The 19,207-nt window shown below is 34.0% G+C and overlaps 1 protein-coding gene across 3 annotated transcripts in view; it reads right to left on the reverse strand.

Moving 5' to 3' along the window:
- Positions 1 to 579: 579 nt before the first annotated feature.
- ACVR1C (activin A receptor type 1C) overlaps positions 580 to 19,207 on the reverse strand; it is a 92,129-nt gene continuing 73,501 nt past the window's right edge. For all 3 annotated transcript variants that reach the window (XM_003907497.3, XM_017946544.3, XM_031651270.1), the window contains exons 5-9: positions 17,984 to 18,151; positions 16,246 to 16,402; positions 14,658 to 14,782; positions 12,182 to 12,312; positions 580 to 7,900 (exon numbers count right to left, since the gene is read on the reverse strand). In XM_003907497.3, coding sequence (XP_003907546.1) covers positions 7,775 to 7,900; positions 12,182 to 12,312; positions 14,658 to 14,782; positions 16,246 to 16,402; positions 17,984 to 18,151 — 707 coding nt within the window. In that variant the 3' untranslated portion in view covers positions 580 to 7,774. The remainder of the gene's footprint in view (positions 7,901 to 12,181; positions 12,313 to 14,657; positions 14,783 to 16,245; positions 16,403 to 17,983; positions 18,152 to 19,207) is intronic.

Below are 19,207 nucleotides of genomic sequence, written 5' to 3' on the forward strand. Positions count from 1 at the left end.
GTGTGCTTCTTTTGAAAGGGTAGCAAGAAAGGTTAATTTGCTGTGATGGCATTCTTACAGAGACCTTTAACATTCCAGGAAGACCAAACAGCAGGAGCAAAGCCCTGGGACAGGCATGTGTTTGGCAAGTTCAGGGAACAGCATGAAGCCAGGGTCTGGAGAACAGTTGGGGATGAATGTGGGGACACTGGAAATGAAGGTAGAGCAGTTGTTTTGTTCCGTGTCCTGAAAAGGCTTGTAGACCACATGCTTGTGATTTTAAGTGTAATGGGAGCTATTTTAGGTTTGAGAGCAGGTCAACCCAGTAGTCATTTAGTAAATGTTTAAAAAGTGCAAAAAAACAGTTGCTTGGTAGGAAAAAAAGAAACAAAATCTATTGTCCTAAGTGCCATGTAGAGAAATGGCTATTGAAGAAGTATCCCTTCCAGTTCTGAAATTCGGGAATTCTATAACTCCTTGAAAGGAACGAAGGAAGTAAAATTCCAGTGCCCATTGGAGCCAGCTTTTAAGTCTCCAACACCCTCTGCATACACTGCATACAAATAAAACACAATTTAAAAATAATCGAACATAATTATATAGAAACCAAACTACGACACATCTTCCTTTATTTAAAATAGAGTTCTATATGCTTCACAGAAACAAGTGCAAGTGCTTGATTTATTATCTTTCCCACTTTACAAAACAATACATTTTCAGAAAATGCATACATAAAAATATAACATTTAGGCAGATAATTATTTACATCTGAAGACAGATGAAAGTTACGCGATAATATTAAAAAGCTTTAAAATAAATACTTTTATGACTTGCTGTTGGTAAAGTTAAACATTTTGGTATAAAGGCTATCACTGAGTTTTTAATAAATTCTAAAACACTATTATTTCTAAATAAAATAAGTCTATACATTTACTATAAAATGCATATTTTCACAGACTAGAAATTAATGAAACATCTGAATATCATTCACTTCTCTTTGGAATTTGAAATTCTCTTCACCTTCAACATTTAAATTACAACTACTAAAATCCATCTACATATTTTTGATACAGTTTATTGCCCAATTCTTATTTTAAAACCTAATTTATTTTTTCATATTCCTTCCTTATATACATTCCTTTGGGCCTGTCGGCTGAAAGACAATCTTTTTACATACTTAAGAGTATCAGCTAGCTTACAAAAAGTCTTTACAACGGTGATTCTTTTCACAGTAGTTCAAGAGTTCAAGGCATGTTTTGCAATGTCAAACTGCAATGGTTTTGACATTTGTAATATGTTCTTAGGTATAAGAAGAGTCACGCTACCAAAAGAAAAGTATAATTAGTATTAGTACTTTGAAAGTCAATCCAAAATTCCTTTTTTGAGATCTGAATCTAATTTTCTGTTTTTAGGACATTTAAAAACCTGAAACACAGATCAAGTTTGAATAATCTTCTCCAGTCTAGAATTAGAAGAGTACATGAGCATGACACTAGTCATTGCAGAAATGAACTAGAATTTAATATTTTGGCTCAGATACTCTTATTTTGTATAAAGAGGAAAAAAAGGGCTGGGTCTTCAAAAATAGTTGCTATTATTTAGCCTATGGAAGAAATAGAAATATTAGTAAATTTCATTCTATGCTTGCATTTCCTAGACAAAATTTAGGCACACAATCCTCTCTTTACAGGCAAAGTCAGTAATTAGCTCCATGCATAGAATGAAAACTGTGTGTAAGATGTCAAAATTAGGGTCCATGTGCCTTGCTGCAGATTGTCTGGGTTGAAAAATTAAACCAACACAATAAACATACAATTTCTTTTCTCTCAGGAATGCCAGGATGAAAAGATAAAGTATTATTTCTTCTAAGTTCTATGTTCAATTTGCAGACGTCAAGAATTATTTTGGCTTTTTAATTCTCATTTTCTGAAGATGTATAAGCCAGACCATTCTTTAAACATATATAAGCCAATAAGATGCTTTTCTGTAAAATATAAAATTATGTCTGGGAGCCAACTGCAGTTGGATTTTAGCCCCTATCTGCCCCTCAGCTGGGAAGATTTGTATAGAGCACAACAGGCCCGACTGGATGTGATGGCAGTGGGTATAAGGGTAATCCCATAAAGCACTCAGATTCTCAGTGGCCCTATTAAAATTCAGATTAATGTAACCCACAGTAAACTCTTGCAGTTAAAACTGTTAGGTCTGGAGAGAAAAATTTCTTTTAGGATAACCTGGACCAATGATCAGGAAATACAGTCACATCTGAAAATATTGAAATCTAGGATGAAATAGAGCTCTTCTCTCAAATGTATTCATCTACAACTGAAAGAGAAAAGTATGCTGGCAGTTCTATTATTGTTAGGGGAATTTTAAAATAGAGATTGTTACCTAATTTTGCTGTAGTATTATATTCCAAACTAATAGCATAATGGCTTAGTTTTAAGAGATGTCAAAAGCAAAACAAAGCAATGGTATGGAACAGCAGAAATAAATTTAGCAACCACATTATGGGGCATATATTTCAAGTTGTCTTTCCCAGTCACTATTTCTCAAGTGGGATTTAGCATTAAAGCAAAAGTAGACATTCTTTATATGTTAGCTAAAAGCTAGAATACAATTAACAGCTAGTCTTTTTAGGTTTTGAAAAAAAAAAAAAAATCATCTCTGCCATTAACAAATACTCTATAGTGCCAAATGAAGGATTACTGGAGAAGTTACGAGGTGAAACCTCTTATACATCAGTGGGGAACTTAAAATCTTGTTAAGAAGTTCATTGTGTAGCAGTTTGGACAGATTAAAAGATAACTAAAGAATTACAGGAATTATAGAGTGACTTGGGATTGATGAGATCTGCCAAACATTTTTTAATGCACTAAAAGAAGATGAATGCCAAAGACAAACTAATGAGAAACTGACGGGGGAAAAAAAAGAGAAAGAGAGAAAAGTCAGATAATATACCACTGGACATAGTCCCAAATTCAGCTATTAAATCACCTTTCACCCCCATTCCAAAGTACAAAGAGAAAGAACAATCCTTACAGAAAGGGTGGGGGATGTCAGGAAGCTTCTCTAATTATTACTGGCACTAAGAAATTCTATACTCTCACTGTCCCTAAATTTTATCCATTAATTTTATCAGCACCCCAGTGGTTGCCTACTTAGCTTGACAACCATTCTACAACTCTCTCTTTGCCTAGTTTAGTTTTTCTCACTGACCCCACCCTGAGTGAGTAAATTATTTTAGTAGAAACACAAGAAGTGGGATTTTATCATCATCACTGAACGGCACATCACATTAGTGTGCATTCAAGGTAGGTTTAGATGCATGCAAATTAATTTTTAATCAGTAAAAGTTGGGGATATGGCAAGGAACAGTGCTGGGTGTCACCACCTGGCTTTCATGAGAGTTCTGCTAATAACTAGTAGTCATTTAATCTCTGATCCTTGGTCTCGTCATCGAAACAAAACTGGAATCAAGTTATATAATCTCTGAGAGTACTAAGGGATTCTCTTTCATTAGAAGGCTAAATTCCAGATGGTTAAGTTAAATAATAGTTATTTTTTTTAATTAGAAACTAATGATAATGTTGAAAGATAGTGAGGGAATATTAAGAAAAAAAGTGAGAAAAATAATGAATATAAAGCAAGGCTAGATGGAAAAAAGAAAGTCAAATATCTATATATTTTCATTAAAATGTTTTGAAAAATGCCCATATTATAAAAATTCTACTTAATATTAACGTTTTTTAAAACCTTATATTCCAATTGACTTGTTATTTAGAAGCAGCTCTCAAGATAAAACAATTACTGTTTTCACTAAAATAGCAGAAAAACTCCATGTAGGTATTAGCACGCAGAGCTCGAACTAAGCATTGTCAAACAGAAATGGTATGTTTCACAGAAGATGCTTAAAATATCTTCGAAAACCACAATGGTGCCATTTTAAGATACTAATACTAAACATTCCTAAGTAGCTTGTAATGATGTGTTTGTGAATTTATTTAAAGGAATGATTATTGAAGACATCAACTGCCAGCTTTTATTCATTTGGTACTGTTATTTTCTTAATTTTCCAGTGGGAAACAAAATTTCTATATTTTAAATACATTTATTTAGCCAAATACACTCTCATACTTATTTCAATCAAAGACTATGCCCTAACAAGCAATTTTAAGTTGTTTACTCAAACTTTGTATAATGGCAAACATCAACTCCCTGTTTTCAGATGATTTGCTAAGCAGGTTCCCTGGTACTTTTGCGCAGACTCAAAGATAACCCTGAGTTTTCTCTGCCCCAATGAGTCACATGGTGGCAAAATTCCAGGAAAATAGAAGTAGTTTTGTTTTATTTTATTAATAATTCTACAATAGTAGCTGTAATAAAATAATAAATTACTGTGGAACTTCTAACCTAATGAATCTATTGTAGATTTTCATTTTTAAATAAAAGCTAATTTTAATTTTTTCAGATACTGCAACCAGGTTACTATTTTCATACAATCATGGAAATTTAAAATGCAAAGTTAATTGAAAGTATAAAGATGAAAAGCAAGTGCTATGCCTAAAATAGTGCACGACAGTCATGTTTCACTTAACTCTCAAGTCAGAACATAAATTAAGAATTCTAGATGTGACATGCCAAATATTTTAGACATAGAAGAAAGCATACAACAGAATCTGTACCAATTACAAACTTAAAGGCAAAATTTACAAGGCAACAAGTTCATGCTGAAATACTGACAACAAATAATGTTTCTCTTATTTTCAGAAAGTGATGCTGCATTTAAATCCCATCACCACTTTATACAGTACTAAAAATCCATAATAGCGTTTTCCCAAGTCTTGTATTATACCCCAAAGCCAAAATATCTGTAAGGAGTAAAGAACACTGATACTCTGAACCTAACCTAAGAAGAATTTTTTTTTTTTTTTTGCTTATAACAAAATTTAAAAGAAATAAATATTACACAAAGGGACTCCATTAAAAACAATATAACATTTGACAGCATAAGTATATACAAGAAGCCTGCCTTATGCTCTAAACTTCATCATCCTATTTTTGTAAGTGAGCATATTCTATATATAATCCTGTTAAGAGTAAAGGAAATATTATAACTTTTAACATTTTCCTCATCATTTTTGCTGCTCTATTCCCTTTCTTTAAAAATGTGTTTTGTAATTGAAATATAAGACTATTCAGCTAGGAGTCATAGTTAACCAACACAAGAACAAGAAAAATACCTCAAAATGTACTAACATACGGATTTCTTCAGAGTGAAAGTTGAACCAATAAAATATGAAATTATATTTAGACACCCTCAAATAAGCTACAAAACATAATGACAAGAAGAATGGAGATGTTAAAAAATCCTCTCTTAAAAATTCAATAAGCATATTTACCCAACATAAGTAAATAAAACAGGAAATATCATTCTTGTTTATTTGAGGCACGTACAACTATAGTAAATAAATAATTTCATTCTTATATATGCAGAACAACAATCTATGAGAAATTAGTAACAAGCATAAGCAAGATTACCCCTTCACATAGGCTCTTTTTAAAAAATCACTTCACATAGGCACTTTTAAAAACTGATGATATATTTAGATTGTCTGTAATATCCAAATAAAGCTACTTTCTAAATGCGTTGCAAATGAAAGCGATTTTCAGACCTATCCTAGAAACCCACTGTCATGCAGAACTCAAGACATCCCACTTCATATTTTATCTGTCAATTTATTTTCTTCCCCCACACACTCACATCCCTATTCACATTCCCAAATTAGACTTTAAAATCCCTGAGGGCAGGACCTATCTATCTTTGTATTCCCTCTTGTACCCGATATTGTGGCAAGCAAGATATGGGTACTCTATGATTATTTAATAAGTGGATGAGAGCATTAACAAGTATGGAAGGACACGCAAATTCCATAGCTGTCAGTGTTTTGCCTTCCTTATTTCAGCTCAGTAAAATGAAGATATATTCAGTAACATATTTTCATAGTGAAATGAAGCATAATCACTAAATTGTATTCTATGAGAAAATACAGAAGTATATCCTTCAGAACACTATTACCCAAGCTGTGCTTTGCTTTATAGAACAGTTAAATATGGGATAGTAAAAAGTTTCTCCTCCTCTTAATAAAAGGGTTCCACCACGATCAGGTAATCTGAGCAATCCAGTTTAAAAAAAAATTCAAGTAGCATTTCTTTACTGTTATTAGTTTTGGTTTTTTTGTTTGTTTGTTTTTTGTTTTTACTGTTATCAATAGCATTTATTTCACTCTTCAAAATACATTATATGCTAACATGTACTATCACTTTCTAAGCAATATCAAAGAACACTTTGGTCTTGGATCATCTCAGCAGAAGAAAGTTCTATGGAATGGAGTTTGACAAAAGATGTTTTAGGAGAATAAAAGACATCATGTTAAATTTCCTTTATCAAAATAGCAGTATAGATTTGAAGGGCATATTTAACGTCCCATTAAATATTCATTACTCTGTGTCCACAGAAAGTAGAATGAAGGCGGAACTATCATGAGCATTCTTCTGTACTCACTCGCTCATTGTGAAAGGGTAGAGGAATATGTATTTGCTGTTTCTCATACCCTCTGTAGGGTTTTGTTGTTACACTTCATTGAAGAGTTTTCTTAATTCTTCTCAATATATTCTCAAAATATTTCCTTCTTTCCTCTTCCTCTTCTGTCTTTTCTTTCTAAGTGTATATGTACAAAGGAAATAGGGACCTCTGAATTGTATCTTAAAGATATTTTCAGACAATGAATATTTATGTTTGATTAATCTTTGGAAGTGTTCAGAAAACATTAATACTCATTAAGGAATGGGATAACCATGATATTTCTATGAGAAAAAAATGTCAACAGATATGGTTCTGAGATTTCATGCAGGTCCATCATGATTCTGCAAAATAATATGCCTTCTGCATGACTAAACCACAAATATCATAATAAAAGATATTGCATACGGAGAAAAGCACTATTCAAGGAAAAGTAGGAAGCTAGTTGACTCTACAGTGCTCATTATCACAAGATGTGGACCTAGTGCCAGTTCTGCCATTAGCTGTGTGACTTTGGGACATTTCTCAGCGTCTCAGGATATCAGGTATGTCTTTTGCAAAGGAAAGGAACAAGTTTAGTGGTTCAGCGACTGCTGCAGTAGTGGATTATGAAGGAGAACAGCAGAAGGGGAGACCAAGCACGTGGGACACCAATCTCACATCTTCCACTGAGCAGCTCCACTTTCACATGTTTGATATATTAAAATTTAGAGCAATATTTATTTTTAAAAAGTCCTGCTAACTTAAAAATGGGGAAACATAGATTGCATGACCTAAATTTCTATTTAAGATAGCATGGTCTAGTTCGCATGTTTAATTAATATGTTTTCGTCTCAGAAAAGAAAAAAAGTTTTAACATCTTTTCCTGTTCACTCATGTACTCTTGGTTCAAGTAAAATAAAAACTTAATGACTATATCATTTTTATAGAGCTTATTTTATACTTTTGTAATATATTTCTTTCTTATTAAATAAAAAGATGAGTGGCGGTGTTGCTTTCAAAATAAAATTAAACATAACAGAGAGATTGGATGAAGTCAACTCCTGCCCATGCTTAACTTTAGAGTTATCTTTTCACGCGGCCTTATGGGCACTTAAATACTGTACTGTCTTATCTTTGAGGTAGAACAAAAAAAATGGCAAAAACATTCACATAAAGGGGAAAATGGAAAAGAAAGCTGTGAGAGATTTCTTTTTAACATAATTATCATCATTAGGCTTTGCAGTCTTCTTTGACACAAAGTTGAGATATAGTCTTCTTAATACGAAGAGCAGTTAGGCGGGCCGCTCCGTTGGCATACCAACACTCACGCATTATTCTCCCCATGACTCGGAGTGCCTTTAAGAGAGAAAAAAATATCAAAGACTTTAGCTACTCACGTAAAACAGAGCACAAAAGAAGTAAAGCCATAAACCCAGGAATTGATGCCAAGTTTCTTTATTTTTTTTTAAGAGATGGGGTCTTGCTATGTTCCCCAGGCTGGAGTGCAATGGCTATTCATAGGTGCAAGCATAGCACGCTACAGCCTCAAACTCTTGTGCTCAAGCGATACTCCTGCTTAATCTTCCAAGTAGCTGGGACACAGGCATGCACCACTGTATCTTCCATTGATGCTAACTAAGCTTTGATGAAGAAATAGTAAATGTAAAACAATATGAGAAGAAGATTAGGGTCAAACTCCTTCAAAAATTATATCAAAACTCAAATATTAACCTTGTAGAGACTAACTAAAAAATGTTTCAATCCACTGATTTCTGGGAATATGGGACATGAAAAACATCAGGGGATATGGGAAGGCTTGGAAATTCCCTGTATCTTGATGTTGGTGATGAGTACACAAATGCAGACATATGAAAAAAATTCATCAATCTGTATAAGATTTGTGAGTTTTACCAAATGTAAATTATACTACAATAAAAATTATGATCCAAGTATAAATATCAGAAATTCTGGACTTTAAAAATGAACTAGCAGAGAGATAAGATAAATACTAAGAGGGGAAAACAATGAAAATGCATGAAACCAGAGAAATAAAGGAAACTGCTGAAGCAAGTGGCTGCTGTAGGGGTATCTGCTCCTCTCATGGTCTAGAACTTCAGAACTGGTGGATCGCATGTAATAGAGAGTACAGCCCACAGCACACAGAAAGTTTCAGATCAAGATGCCGGCCAGGCAGTGTCTCATGCCTGTAATTCCAGCACTTTGGTAGGCTGAGGTGAGAGAATTGCTTAAGCCCAGGAGTTCAAGACCAACCTGGGTAACACAGGGAGACCCTCTCTCTACAAAAAAATTTAAAAACTTAGCCAGGTGTGGTGGTCCCAGCTATGCAGGAGGCTGAGGTGAGAGGATTGCTTGGGCCCGGAAATTCAAGGCTGCAGTGCGCCATGATCACACCACTGCACTCTAGCCTGGGTGACAGTGCAAGACTCTGTCTCAAAAAAAAAAAAAGATGCTTAGAAAGCCCTCAATTTAAGGATGACTACTTCCCTGAAACCCTCTAAGGGAAGTTGCCTAAGTCTTGGCTCTTGGTGAAGAAAAAAACAATCAAGCCCATGCCTTTAAACATTGCAGTAAACCTCAGCTCATAATGAAAATTCACAAATACATGAGGAAAAAAAGTACCATAAGCAAGAGTCCGTTGTAAATAGTAGTTTTGGCCCATAAAAACATTAGATGCTAGAACTAAATGATATAAGTATATAAAATATGTTTTTAAAAGGAAAGAGTAATACAAAATATGAGTAAAAAATGACAATATTTTAAAATGTGAAAAAGTACCAATAAAACATCTTGATATCAAAAATATAACAATTGGCCAGGTGTGGTGGCTCACGCCTGTAATCCCAACACTTTGAGAGGCTGAGGCGGGTGGATCACCTGAAGTCATGAGTTCGAGACCAGTCTGGCCAATGTGGTGGCACGTGCCTGTAATGCCAGCTACTCCAGAGGCTGAGGGAGGAGAATCATTTGAACTCGGGAGGCGGAGGTAGCAGTAAGCTGAGATCATGCCACTGTACTCCAGCCTGGGCGACAGAGCAAGATTCTGTCTCAAAAAAATAAATAAATAAAGTAGAAAACTCAATGGATGAGTTAAATAGCAAATTAGACATATCTGAAGGCAGAATGAAAGAACTGAAAAATAAATCTTGAGAGATACATACCATAATGACACAAATACAGAAAATATGAGTTAATTTAAAAAGCAAATTATAATGAAGGGTCTAACATGCATCTAATGAGTTCTCCAAAACTGAGTAATAGAAACAATCAGAGAAAAAACTATTTGAAGAAATATGACTCCGAATTTTCCAGAACTGAGGAAAGTCACAAACCACTAGAATAAGATAGTCCAAATATTCCAAGCAAGATTAACCAAGAGATATCTATACTGAAGACATCATAGAGAAACTGCAGAATGCTGAAGACAGAGAAGTTCTTTAAAGTAGCCATAAAGAAAAGCTAAATTAACTAAAAATTTATTGATTGATTATTGCTGACTTCTCAATAGCAAACTGGAAAGTAGGTAATAGTGGGATAATAACTTTAAGGTGTTTAGAGAAAATAACTGTCAACCTAAATTTCTATGGTTAGACAAACTATTTGTTCAAGACTGAGGATAAAATAAAGACATTTTGGATACGCCCAAACTGAAAAATCTTACAACCACTAGGCCTTCTCTAAAAAAACAAAATAAAATACTTTTAAAGGATTCATGTCAGGAAGTCAGAAAATTATTTGAGAGGTAAGAAGAAATGCTAAGCAAAGAAAATGGTAAACATGTGAATAAGTCTAAATAATGATGGCATAAAAAGAGGCCAATATCTATTATATGAGATTGACATAAAACAAGACAGAAACAAAGTACTGGACAAAAATTGCATATATCAGGAATGTACAAAATTGATCACACTAAAATGACTATGTTGGGTCTATTCCAAGAATGTATATTTGGTTTAACACTGGAAAATCTATAAATGTAAGTCATTGCATTAAAAAACTAAAGCAGAATGCTATATCATCACCTCACAGATATAGCACATGCTTCCATTATATGGAATACTACACAGCAATGAAAATGGACAGATTATAGCTACACATATATAATGGAGAGTGAAAACATTTTGAAAATGATATCTACAGTAAGTTTCAATCACATAAGTTTCACAAATATGCAAAAGTAAACAACATATTGTTATTCTGGATGTATGTATATATTCTGAAAAAATATACATATAGTAAAATTCTAAAGCAAAGCAAGAAAATAGTAAAGAAATAATTAATTATAATACTAACCTCTCAGAGGGGTAAGGAATCTTCAAAGGTATTGAAAATGTTCTATTTTTCAAACCTGGTAGTGGATTCACTAGTTTTCATTCTATTATACTTTAAACATATATGTTTATATTGTTTCATGTACATAAATTATTATTAGAAAATTTTAAATTTAATTTCAATTGAATTATAAATGCTTCAAAATTTGCTTCTCAAGTATGTAGGTAAGATATCTACACAAAATATAAAAATAACAAAACACAAATCTTGTGTTTTAAATTAGAAATTAGAAAAAGGGTTGAGAAACATGATTAAATTAGAAAAGGGTTGAGAAACATGAAGGAACAGAAAAATGAGACAAAAAGGCAACTACAGAAAATGTTCCCTAAAACAAAACCAGACTAAAAGACATCACCTAAAAAAGACCTCATTCATTACATTAAAATATGGCAAAAAATAGACAGCAATAACTGAAATGAGAGACATTAAAGTATCAGAATGGTTCTGAAACTAGTTAGATGGTTTAGACTCTTTTTCCCACCTTCTACTCTTTTTCCTTGTAAGAGCTAGAAAAAAATCTCTATCTTCACATAAGGCATAACAAGTATTGCAATAACCATTTACTGTTTGTCTAGTACATTACGGTTAAGTACTGGTTTGCTGGAGATGATGAGATAAATAACAATGGTCTCTGATGTGAGGGAGCTTTTCTAATGAGAGAATAAGTTCAAACTTCAGCAGGTTAGAGATGAGGTATAACTTATTGAATATAAAGATGATTGGATTGTAATATTCTGTGTGGCAGAGACATTAACTGCCCACTGAGTCTACCTGTGTTCCCTGCAGTTCCTAGCACCACTGCAGTTTGGGGGGACCATGTGACAAATTCTGGTAGGAGCCATGAGTGGAAGAGATGTGTGTCACCTGATGCCAAAGCATTAAAGAGCCAGTGTGTGATCCTCTAGCTCCTCTCTTCACCTGACCTAGAGATCTGGAAACTACGTGTCCAAGGATCAAAATCAGAGTGATTACTGAGTCACTGCAGTGAGAACAGGTGCCATGGGGAGTTGTCTAACCTGCAGAGCAGTTTCTGTAAGCAAGAAATAAAGTGAAAAGTCACTGAGATTTCAAGATTTGGTACTGTCACATAACCTAGCATTATGCATGCATAGCACTAAAGGGAAAAAAAAACTCTTCTGAAGACTTATAAAAAGACATATGTCTACATATATGGAATGAATTGGATGCTTACATTAAAAAGGAAAAACTATACGGTCTCTGAAAATTCTCCCTGATACTCACCTCAAAAATATAATAAGAAAAATATAGATAAAAACATAGCCTTACTTCACAACTTTGCCACTGGTTTGGGATACTTGGTCGAAACTTCTGGTCACAAACAACCTTTCTCATTTCCTCTATCGAGGGATCTGAAGGCACCATGTCATAATAAGGCAATTGGTACTCCTCAACAATTCCTGTAAGAAATGTGCATAATAAATTTCCATGTGCAAATAACAAACAAAGATGTCTATTTCAAATAATAGCAATTAAGTTTTCTAGGCACAAGTGACACCCCAGGGCACTGGAAAGCCAAGTTTATTAAAATAATGTGTCACTATAAAATCAAGGATATAAATTTAAATCACCCAGTTGAATAAAGTTATAAAATGTTATAAATTTTTTCATAACTGTAAAATGTATACAAGATTATATAAAATTATAATATATAAAACATAATTTTATAATTATATAATTATAAAATTTCTATTTTATAATTATATAAAATAAATTTTATATTTTTCTATTATTAAAATTATGTAAATTTTTATTCAATTAAAATGCCATTATACAATTTAAAAGTAATGCCTTTCTTTTGATTATGAAATTTGTAGCACAGCTTCATCGCTTTGTGAATGAAGTGCATATATTTTCCCATCAGATAACTTTTCCAAAACAAAACAGCTTTCTCTCTTTGAAAACTTTTAGGCAATCTTTTTAACGTTGGGTTTCTTACATTTAGACTTCAGAACTACTGAACCTGAGAACATTCTGGAGAAGAAGCCAAAGGTAGTTGAAGATAGACCGTTCAACATGAAGGTTAATATTTAAAGAGTCTCAAAGACAAAGACAAAGATGACCTTAATTATTAGAATACTACTTAAATTCCAAGAAATCCCTTATAAAATCTTTTTAAATTAACTGCAGTGCTTTTAAGTTAAAATATGTGAGACATGCTATAATACTAGACAACTAACTATAATTCACGTCTGCTAAATTACTATTTTTACAGTTGAAGAAAAGTTAAGGACAAAATCTAAAAGCAACTCTAGACTAATATCAATATGGAATTTTTACAAAAAATTATTAACATGTTTGAAATCTTGCTGTTTGCCATGAATTGCCCTAATGCCTTTACAGGTTTTAACTAATCAGTCCTCAAAACTACTGACTAAACAAGGTACAGTATTATTTGTTTTATGGACGAGGAAACTGAGGCACAGAATGTTATGAATTTGTTCAGAGACATAGAGCTACTAAGTGGCAAATCTGTAATTCAAACACTAGTGTCCACTAGGGTTTTATAATGTTTTATAATATCATCTATGAATAAAAGAGAAAAAGTATATATGTTTGCTCATTCAGACATAGTTTTAACCTTAGAAGCTTTTCATAAAATCTGCAAGGTTTTTTAAAAAATGAGATTAATGTAATGCAAAATGACATCAATACAAAGTGCAAAAATATGACAATAGTTTAATAATGACAGCTCTTTAATCGAATGTTTACTGTGAACAGGCTCTGTACTAAAAGCTTCACATGAATTAATTCATTAAATCCTTAAAGCCCAAGGGATCAGTTTTTGTATTATCTTCATTTTACAGATGAGGAAATTACTACTAAGTAACTTGCCTGAAGTCGGACATTCAAGGAATTGCTAAACCATTGCTTAGTCCTAAGTCTGTCTCACTTGAAAGTGGAAACTCTAAACCATTTTCTACCAGCATTTAACTTTTTCTCTACTGATACAACAATTTCATCAGATGTATTTACAGGGCTTCCCCCTCCCTAATTCTTTCTCTTATTATTAAGCACCTTTTTTTTTTTTTTTTAGATAGAGTTTTGCTCTTGTTGCCCAGGCTGGAGTGCAATGGCGCGATCTCAGCTCATGAGCCCCCACGCCTGGCTAATTTTGTATTTTCAGTAGAGACGGGGTTTCTCCACATTGATCAGGTTGGTCTCAAACTCCTGACCTCAGTGATCCACCCGCCTTGGCCTCCCAAAGTGTTGGGATTACAGGCATGAGTCACCATGCCCAGGTGCATTATTAAGTTCTAAACTGCTGGGAGCAGGAAAGGTAGGAAGTTTGTCTTTGTCCGCCTCTTCCCACACCTTTATCCAACCCCACAACATTTATCATATCACAGGGAAGAAAAAAAAAAAAAACAAGAAAAGCTTAAGAAACTGAACCCTTCAAGTCCTGTTGCCTCTGCAAATCATTTAACTTCTTTGGGATATAAGTTAGGAATACCAGTTTATGGCTTACAAACTCAAATAATTTTCAAGTACTTCATAAAGTGTCATACGGAAATAAAAATTATCAGGAGAACTGTCACCCCACTAAGCAGTAATCACAATATAAAATCTCCATTACATGCAAGATATCCCACTTTTGCCACTGGAAATATATCACCAAAAGGTATTCTCTTAAATACTAAAAAACTGATTCAATATAGTGCTTGAGGAAAAAAGATAGAATATCACATCTTGTATTCAGAGTATCAAGGAAAGGCAAACACAAAGGATATTTCCAAAATTTTACCTCCGACCGAACACCTCCGGGCTATTTCCCAGTAAACCAGACCAACAGAATAGATGTCAGCTCGTTTGAAGGACTCAAAGATATTCACATTCATTGTATCATCAAGCATTTCAGGAGCCATATACCTTCAAAAACATGCACACTTCAGATTCTGTGTATGACTTTATAGCACTCCAGTAAAACAATCTTAATAAATTAGGATAGCTTATGCCATTTTAAAAGGCAGATTTGAGGCATGAATAAAATTAAAGAATACATTATTGACTCAACCATCAAGTGTGCTCAGCAGCACTCCACCCATACTTTCTCTCAGTGAACAATTTTATTATACAAAAAATATAGCCATGTTTGAACAAGAGTCAGTGTAAGAAATCTACAGTCCATGGACCTGACCGAGCCTCACTGTACTAGGGAGATTTTGGAGATTTCCCAGAATACTGAAGTGAGGATGCAACACCCTCCCAAGTTCTTGCAAGGGTGTTAGATCCTCTGAAGGAATCCAGCATCCAAGGCTTCCCTGAAGGTTCCTGATGTGGGGATAATCAGACGGGTGAGCTAAGGCTTTTCTTGCACAGGGAAAAGAAGTCCCTTAGGGCTACCCAGTGTGAATAAACTGCCCGGAAGTGCTCCTGGGGTCTCATTAAAGTCTCCCAGTGAATCATGAGAGGCATTCACAGGCACTGTCCTGGGAATCTCAAATATGGCTTGAAGGCCAGCTATAGCAGCTTAGAATTTCTGTACTCTCAAGGGCCTTTAACAACTCCAAAAAAATATTTTGGTTGTTTCTAATTTCAAGGTCAAGAACTCTGGAATTTTGCCAAAGTAACATAGAGCCTGAAATTCAAGTAAAAAGAATTGGAAGTAGGCTGGCCATATGGCCAAAGGCTGGCTATAACAAGAAAAACACCAGAAATCCCATTCCTAATGGGCCTGACCTGACACATGTGTGGTATATGTTGTTACTTCACACTCATTCTTAATCTTCAGATTCTGTTCCTTGAAAGTGGGAACTGTATCCAAACTCATATTATCTTAATACATATCAATTTGGGAGACTTAATGATAAGTAAAAGTATAGGTAATACATAAATTGTGATTTAAAGAATAAGGCAATATAGTAGCACATAAGTGTATTCAGCATATAGAGTCCCTACCTATTTCAACATATTGATTCTGTGTCTGTTGTGTAGAACCTGAATATGTAGAACTAGTCCTGAGTTTCAGTTCATTTATGGGATATAAAGGCTTTGGAGGAGCTACATACTGCTGACGTTTTTTTTCTTATCTGTAGGAAAATGCATTCTCAGAAGATGGCACACTAAAAATAATACATCACTATCTCTTCCGCCGTTTCTCTCCACTGGACTCTGTAGCTAAATGGCTGCAATCCATGTGGCCCAAAATGCCAGCTTTCCTTGCTTTATAACCATTATGCCCACTAACTTCTCAGTGACCCAGAGAAGACTTCCGGATTTCTTGGGCCCAGTGGTTTCCCATTTGGACCTGCGCCTCCTCCACACACATGAGGACATTCATGCTTATTGGGCACTCTCACATCTTACTATGCTACCCAAGTCAGTCATCTTACCTCTTCGTTCCCACTTTAGGATTCTGAGGTATGTCGATAGTGTTCAGTATTGAATCATGCTTCACAGCCAACCCTAAGTCCGCTATGGCACAAGTTTCACATTTTTTCACTAAGATATTCTTTGATTTTATGTCTCGATGAGCAATAGCAGGTTTACCTATGAAGCATAAGAAGAACATATTCATTTTTTCTTTACCGAAGACTGTTCAAGAGAAATCATCCTGAAGACTTAGCTCTAAATGAGCTAATTCAAAAAGAGTGTTCTTCAAAGCTCCTGTCACTATCTAAATTATCTTGTTTATTTATGTACCTGCTGAATCATCTGTCTCTCCCAAGTAAACTGTAAACTGAATAAGGACAGTTACTATTTTGTTCAACAACATTCCTCTATTGCTTAGAGCACTAGATGACTAGATCAATAATAAACATTTTTTAATAGATGAAGAAAGAATTAGTACTGCTATGTTCTCATAAGAGCATAGCAAATATTGTTTTACAAAATAAGTCTGAAAACTTCTATTACCCCACACCAGCAGTTCTCAGTTGTGGCCAAAAGATCCCCAAGGTCCTTGCAACTCTTTTCTAACTATGCATCTGTGTGACACCACCTTTTCTTCACATATTTCAACCAAAACAACATATGAGAACAGACGGAATGAAGAACAGGTATGAAAATCCAGACATTAAAACAGACATTAAAGGGATTTGCAACAATGTAAAACAAAACCAATATTTTCACTTGATCAGTTTTTGTATTAGAAAAAAATGTTATATTTAAAATGTTATTTATGTTAACATTTAATTGGTTATTATTTTAAGCAAATTAATAAGTACTTTTAAATTCCTCAATTTTAATTTCTAATATTGTAAATGGTAACAGATACAAGTTACATACACAAAAACCTTTGTAGTCCTCAATAATTTTAAGAGTGTAAAGAGATCATGAGTTCAAATGTGAGAACCACTGCCCTGTCTAGACTAATTGACTCTCTAGAGTCAACCTCTTAACTCAATAAATAGAAATGGCAGTAGGTACTATTTGGCTTCAAGTACATGATATACAATTTTTTTTTTCAAAATCACATTATACTTTCCAATTACTTTTTTAATTATCAAAAGTAAACATTTAAATTATTTGTATTCTGTGAATATAGGACATTTGCCACTAAAGCAAGATCTCTGGGTACATATGCTAAATGGCAAAGATAGAACCACTAGGAATAATTTTTTAAAAATATTATTATGGATAAGATACAAAATAGTGAGTATATTGATGAGAGTTGGCTATATCATGACAACACCTTTAGCTTTAAAAATTACCTTTACTGTTTCTTTACCCTTTTTTTTTTTTTTTTTTTTTTTTGAGATAGGGTTTCGCTCTGTCACCCAAACCAGAGTGCAGTGGTGCAATCGTAACTCACTGCAGCCTGGAGGTGATCCTCCCACCTCAGCCTCCCAAGTGGCTGGAACTAAAGGCACATGCCACCACAACCGAACTTTTTTTTTTTTTTTTTTTTTTGGTAGAGATGGAGATCTCACTATGTTGCCCAGGCTGGTCTCAAATTCCTGGCCTCAAGTGATCCTCTCACGTAGACTACCAAAATGCTGGGATTATGGGTGTAAGCCACCGTGCCCAGCCTAAAGAAATAATAATTAATTATTTCTAATAAATTAAAATATAACTAAGTACTTCTATCCTCATATTCAAAGTGGAAAAAAATGAAAAGGAAATACATACCTTGTGTCCCAACAATCTCCATATGAAGGTGTGCCAGACCACTAGCAATTGAGAGCGCCAGCTTGATCATTCCAGCCACCGTCACTATATTTCTATTCAAATAGTCATATAAGGAGCCCTGTTCATGATATTCAGATACCAGCCAAAGTTGAGTCCAGGTTCCATTATCTAACAAGAAAATATAATTTTGTTGTTGTAAATACATATTGAGAAAGAAGCCAAAAGCTTTTGACAAATATCAGTGTTTAATCAGTGTTTAATCTGTATTGTTAACAAAGCAAAGTTAATTGCTTCAGTGGTAATGCTTACAGTCCAAGTTAGTAAAGAAAAAATTCTCAATGAATTCCTGAAGATACTGATATGTTGGAACCATAAAAATAGAAAGTTGTGAGGTTGTGATTGATTCTAACAACTGAATAACTCCTTTCTCATTTCCTCTCTATCAATACCTGCTAGCAATAGTAACCACATTATAGGAGAAATCACTGAGAGATGCATTTAGGCTCAGTGTTGTGTTATAAATTACTCTGAGCTTTTAAGAAAAATTGTACCAATAAAGATCAGAAATATAACAAATGTACACAAAGTATTATTTCTATCATAAAAGCTCTAACATTCTAAAAATGTTGATGTTATTCACCTTTCAAAATATAAAGTTGATGATTTTCCCCAAAAGCTTATAGTAAGAGCCAAACACAATTACTAGACATTTTCAAATAATTTACCTCATTTAGCCAACACCTAATCCAGCTTATAAAAGACGTTTAGAAAAGCAATCACCCTAAAACTTTTCTACGTATTAGTAGAGTGAGCTTTAGTTTTTGAAATAAAATGTCTACAGTAACCCTGGGCGGTCCTGACCAGTTCTAACACTCAAGGAAAGGATCTATAATGAACATTTGCTAAGGACCTATCTGGCCAAATGCTTTATGTATAACAGCTCTTTGTTATCCAAATATTTAATTTCCAAATCTGGGTAGTGATAAAAATTTCCTACGAATTTAAAAGTCAACATAACACGGTAAAGCTCATTAACATACAACATATAAAAATAATCCTTACTCACACCTCTCTCCCTGATTGACACCAGTGGCTATCTTGCCCTCTAACATCAATGCTTTTGTCAGACAGTTGACTAAAGAGTGAAACTGTAAATGTTGCAAAAGGTAAAGGAATTAAAAAATCAAAGTGAAGTTAGAGATCATTTGGAATCATGCAAAAAGC

This window comes from Papio anubis, chromosome 10, assembly GCF_008728515.1.
Source record: "Papio anubis isolate 15944 chromosome 10, Panubis1.0, whole genome shotgun sequence".
NCBI classification, from domain to species: Eukaryota; Metazoa; Chordata; class Mammalia; order Primates; family Cercopithecidae; genus Papio; species Papio anubis.